General features: G+C 28.3%; 1 protein-coding gene across 1 annotated transcript in view; it reads right to left on the reverse strand.

Annotated features, from left to right (window-relative positions):
* The window catches only part of LOC108693808 (aquaporin AQPAe.a-like), a 34,744-nt gene that overhangs the window by 2,889 nt on the left and 26,552 nt on the right, over positions 1-5,303 (reverse strand). The window contains exons 4-5 of the mRNA XM_018202959.1: positions 5,006-5,149; positions 3,739-4,188 (exon numbers count right to left, since the gene is read on the reverse strand). Coding sequence (XP_018058448.1) covers positions 3,751-4,188; positions 5,006-5,149 — 582 coding nt within the window. The 3' untranslated portion in view covers positions 3,739-3,750. The remainder of the gene's footprint in view (positions 1-3,738; positions 4,189-5,005; positions 5,150-5,303) is intronic.

Genomic DNA, 5,303 nt, shown 5'->3' on the forward strand with positions numbered 1-5,303 from the left:
AAATATGGTTGTTTCAAAACATAACTGTAAAATTATAATTACTTAAATCATTTTTATAATAATTTCAACTATTTTGTGGATATAATAACTATAATTATAATCATTTTAGATTGCCCCCCCCCCAACTATATACATTAGTTGCTAGAACTACGTATATAGTTACTGTTATTATTATTATTATAGTAGTAATAATCATAATTATAGTAATATATGTAATTATAATTACAAATATCAAACATTTTTCTCTCCGTGTACATTTCTACATAATAATAAATAGAATAAAAATATAAGAAATATAAAAATAGAGGAAAAATATTAGATAATGTGCGATTTAAAAGATTGTGCGATTTAGGAAACACACTAGAGTGTTTTTAAAACTTTTATTTATTTTGTAAAAAATCTTTAAAAAAAATATAAAACAAACTTTAATTCAATTGATTTAATTTTAATAATATTCTATTATTCTAAAACACGACAAATGATCAAGACTTATCAATCAATAGTCTAAGGCTATTTAACTTATATTTTCTATAATTCTGCTATGAAATTGAAAAATAATAACGCTATCACGATTTTATTTATTTAATAAATAACAACGCTCCTTTTGCGCTTCATGTCATGAGTATAAGTAGCATGTAATAGTTGAAGTATTATGTAGTTTTTAAATAACCCTAAGTAAAATAGTATATAAATACAATATGAAATACAATAATTAAATTTTGTAAGCGAGGTAGTGCGATTTAGAAGCTGGTGCGATTTCGGCAACTTTATCCTAATTATATCAAATGAATACCTTTATTAAAAGTTATAAACAATGAAAAAAACATTAGAAATAGAAAAAGATATGTCAGGTATGTCATAACTAACAGGCATAAAAACAGGCTTTAATGCCTAACAAACATTAAAGAGTTAATTTTAATTTTAATGTTGCTCGTAAACTGATAACATAGGCCGACAAAATTTAGGGTGGGGAGGGGGGGGTCTTGTACTTTGAACTTTGAAAGATGTTTCTGTAGGATTTTGATGAGCTGACTACATTGTTTATTTTTTTCCATCACTCTCCATTTTTTAAATAATCACAAAAACAGTTTTTTCCGATAGTAATTTTTTTATTAATTTTTTCCAGCTAAACAAAAAAAATGATATCGAGGTCTGTGTTACGATATTTAACTCTGAAATGTTCCAACAATATTAAAAATATTTTTTTGATGCTTATAAAAATATTTTATACAAACTGCAAACAAAAAACTTTGGAAAAATCCGGAAAAAATTGACAACTTTTGAAATATAAAATCAAATATGGTATTTGACGTGATAATTTGGTATTTGGTTTTATAAGTCTCTGATTACTTATACTGTAATCACAATTGTTGAATTGAGAATAACAGATCCAATGGCGATGAATAATAAGTAAATGTACACAGAATGGTGATTTTAGCGTTATCCATCTTGTATCACTTTATTATAATAAGGGCTAAAATCATCGTTTCGTGTACATTTATTATTCATTGCCATTGGATCTGTTATTTTCAATTCAACAATTGTGATTACAGTAGTAATCAGAGATTTACAAAACTACCAGTTATTCATGTACGGATTTTTTAAAATTCTTGTTCTCCATATTGGATCCGCCATTTTGAATTGCACATTTTTTACTTCAAATTTGAAATCAATGATCAAAAAGACTAAACAATAATAAGAATAACAATTAATATTGAAGGATGATTTTTTGATATTTAACAATATAAAGATTAGAATATAAGGGGAAGTAAAAGTCAGCGCGGTACTCGATGCAAAATTTTTTATCCAGACATCTTCTTTCACAGAAAAAAAGCGTGATTGACAAAATGTTCTTCCTTTTTGACCCAAAATTTCATCGAAAAAATTTTGAACTTATCATCAACATTTTATTAAATAATAATGACTATCCTCTTGAATATATTTTTAATACTATATCTCAGAGAATAAAATATTTTATAAAAAATAATAACATGATGAAAGTAACAAAAAGAATATGACATCTAAATAAAATATATTTTAACTAATAAAATTATTTGATTTACGATCCCTCTTTGTTAACAATATTTCAGATAAATTCAAGAGAATTATTAACAATACGATATCCAAAAATTGCATTTTATAGTATCAATAAACTTCGCAGTCTAATCAAAGTGCAGAAAGATCCTTTATCAACCAGTGCACAGAAACATCGTATAAAGATTGCCTGCAAAGACTGCGAAGACAAACTAGTCCTCAACTACATGCATTTCTGAACACCAAAATCATATTAAAAGAAAGACGTCTTCTCATTCGATCATTATAGACCACAGATTGCAATTTGATCATAAATTCGATTGGGACAAGATTGGAACAAGTTTTGGATATAAAAAGGAATTACAACAAAAAATTAACATCTGAAATGTTGTATATAAAAACACAAAAAAGAAATTTAACCTCCATAGATACTAAATTTTTGGACCATGCCTATATGTCAGTTTTGAATACTATTGAATACTATTGAATACTATTTAAAAATTAATGTTTATAATTATACTTTCGATCGTTTCGGATTAGCACTTATATCAACTGTGATACACGTTATTTGTCTCCATGTAACCGAAAAGAACAACTGTTACATTTTATTCTTTTCATTTGACGAAAAAATTATTTGAATCACTCTTGTTAATTACTCTAATTGTCAAAATTAATATTATATTCTACTGGTTGATTATTGTACATGTACGCACAAGTTGCATCAATTCAATGAGTATCAATCTACTTTCTCCTTGTCAGTTCTTTTTAAAAATAATTTCACATATATATCTGTAACATTCTCATTCTTATTATAGCTTCACTTTATAAAAATTCTTGTTTCCTTCTAGTCTGTAAACTGGGATGAAGGAACTCTTTGATGTTGAATGTTGGTATTATGATTGATGCACTATTTGTGTTGAATTAGAATTATATTAATATCATTGAGAATAACTTGAAGTAAGTCGAAACATACGGATTTTATATGAACTTTATGTCTTTATACTTTTATAAAAATGGATATATAAACATTTCCATTATTATACTTGCGCATCGAGCTGACTCTTATTTCCCCTTACATTTTAGTCTTTATATTGTCAAAAAAGACTGTACAATATGCTTCTGTATTCGGTAAGTATGTGTTAGACTCGAGAGGATATCGTGCATTGTAGGTAACGCGCGGACTGCTTTGGCGCTTTAAATTCAATAACTTTTGAACAAATGATCGGAAATTAATTTTTCAAAAAAGGATTTAAACTAGAAACATACAGCTATAAGGATAAATTGTTAATTAATTTTTATAATTTTTTTCTTTCGAATTATTGGTTTTATATTTCAAAATTGTCTATTTTTTCCGGTTTTTTTACGATTTTTCTATGGTTTGCACAAAATTTTTATAAGCATCGAAAAAATATTTTTAGTATTGCTGGAACATTTCTAAATTAAATGCTGCAAAACAAATCTTGATATTATTTTTTGTTTAGCTGGAAAAAATTAATAAAAAAGATACTTCCCGGAAAACTATTTTTGCGATTATCTAAAAAAAATGAAGGAATATAATGGAAAAAAGCGGACAGTGTAATCGCATCAAAATTCTATGGAAACATCTTTTAAAGCACAAGACCCCCCCTCCCCCCACCTAAATTTTGTTAGCCTGTGTAATTAATCTGTATAAAATTATGTTTTTATTGGCGTTTAGAAACTTACATATTATTCCGTTTAAGTCTCGATGTCGTTCAAAGTTTCCACACGTTCTTGCGTATTTTCCTGATTTTTCAAAAATAAACATCGATAGATTAAACTCGCAATAATGGAGCCTCCAATCGGTCCCAACCAGAATACCCAGTGCTGATGCCAGTAGCCAGTCCAGACTGCTGGTCCGAACGATCTAGCAGGATTCATGCTGCAGCCAGTATGAGGGATGAAAGCGAGACACAGCATGGCGACGCAAAGGCCAAATTTCAATGCCAACGAGTCGGTCTTCTTCGCATTTCGCGAGTCCCAACTACTGCACGCGAAAAAAACAAGTACGCCGGTAGCAAAAGCCTCAGCCCCGATTCCATGTCCGATCCCAATAGCCTCATTAACGTCCGTCGTACAAAACTTGACGACAGTTGTTGAATCACCGCTATGTACAAGATCTGACGGCGTTATCATCTGTTAATTAATATTGAAACAAAAAGTTAATTCAATTTGAAACAAATAATTAAGTTGAAACATAAAATCAATCGATACTTTGCAGGTTTGTTACACTATTCATTGTTGTTTGTACAATAAATAATTCGAATTAACTATTAAAATTTTATTTATACAATCAATGAAATAACATTTTAGACGATTGGATGCTGCAATTAGCAAATATATACGGAAACAACTATTTTAAAGTATCTCTCTCTCTCTAAAAATTTATATAAATACAGATTAATTTAAAAATGATTTTATTGACCCATGAAAATTATTATATAGATATGTATGGAATTTAAGAATGATGAGTAATGTTGCAAAAAACGTTGACAGTAACTAAATCCTACAATTATTAGTCTAGTGAAATTATTTTCAGATCTGTATTTAGCTAAATTTTTATCTTAGCAAAATTGTTCTTTCCATGTAGAGATAATAAATGAATTTAAGTCGACAAAATAGCATAACCTGTCTAATAATTGAATATAATCAGTTTTTACTTTTAAATCCGATCAATATATTCAATCGCTCGACACGCAGCCTACTTCAACTTGAACGCGATCAATATTTTATCAATATTTTATCTTTAGGAGCAAGCGGATGTTTGAATGGATAAAAAAATAATGTTTGCAACTTTGAGATAATGTAATTTTTGATAACGCGTTATATGTATAAACACAAACATGATCAGCAATTTATTACCTCCGAAATATGATTGTTCAAATATCTTCGCCGAAACATAATTGTGATTTTTATAATCTGTAAATAAATGAATATGTGTGTATTCATTGACCTTTAGCAAGCCGAAACCTAACAGAGCACCCAAACATTGTGCAATAATGTAAAATCCGGCCATTATGAGAGACTTCTTGCCAAGAATTAGTGCGGCGATCGTAATAGCTGGATTGATATAAGCGCCGCTGATGTGACCAACGCACTGGAAAAGAACAAATATGTATTCGATGATAAGATCTGATAATATTAGGTGTAAATGTATCAATAATTTGCTACTTAGAAATACTCGCTTTTATATGTTCGATTCTATTTATAAACTAATATATATTAATTAATATATTGTAATATACATATAT

The sequence above is a fragment of the Atta colombica genome, unplaced genomic scaffold (genome assembly GCF_001594045.1).
Source record: "Atta colombica isolate Treedump-2 unplaced genomic scaffold, Acol1.0 scaffold11, whole genome shotgun sequence".
NCBI classification, from domain to species: Eukaryota; Metazoa; Arthropoda; class Insecta; order Hymenoptera; family Formicidae; genus Atta; species Atta colombica.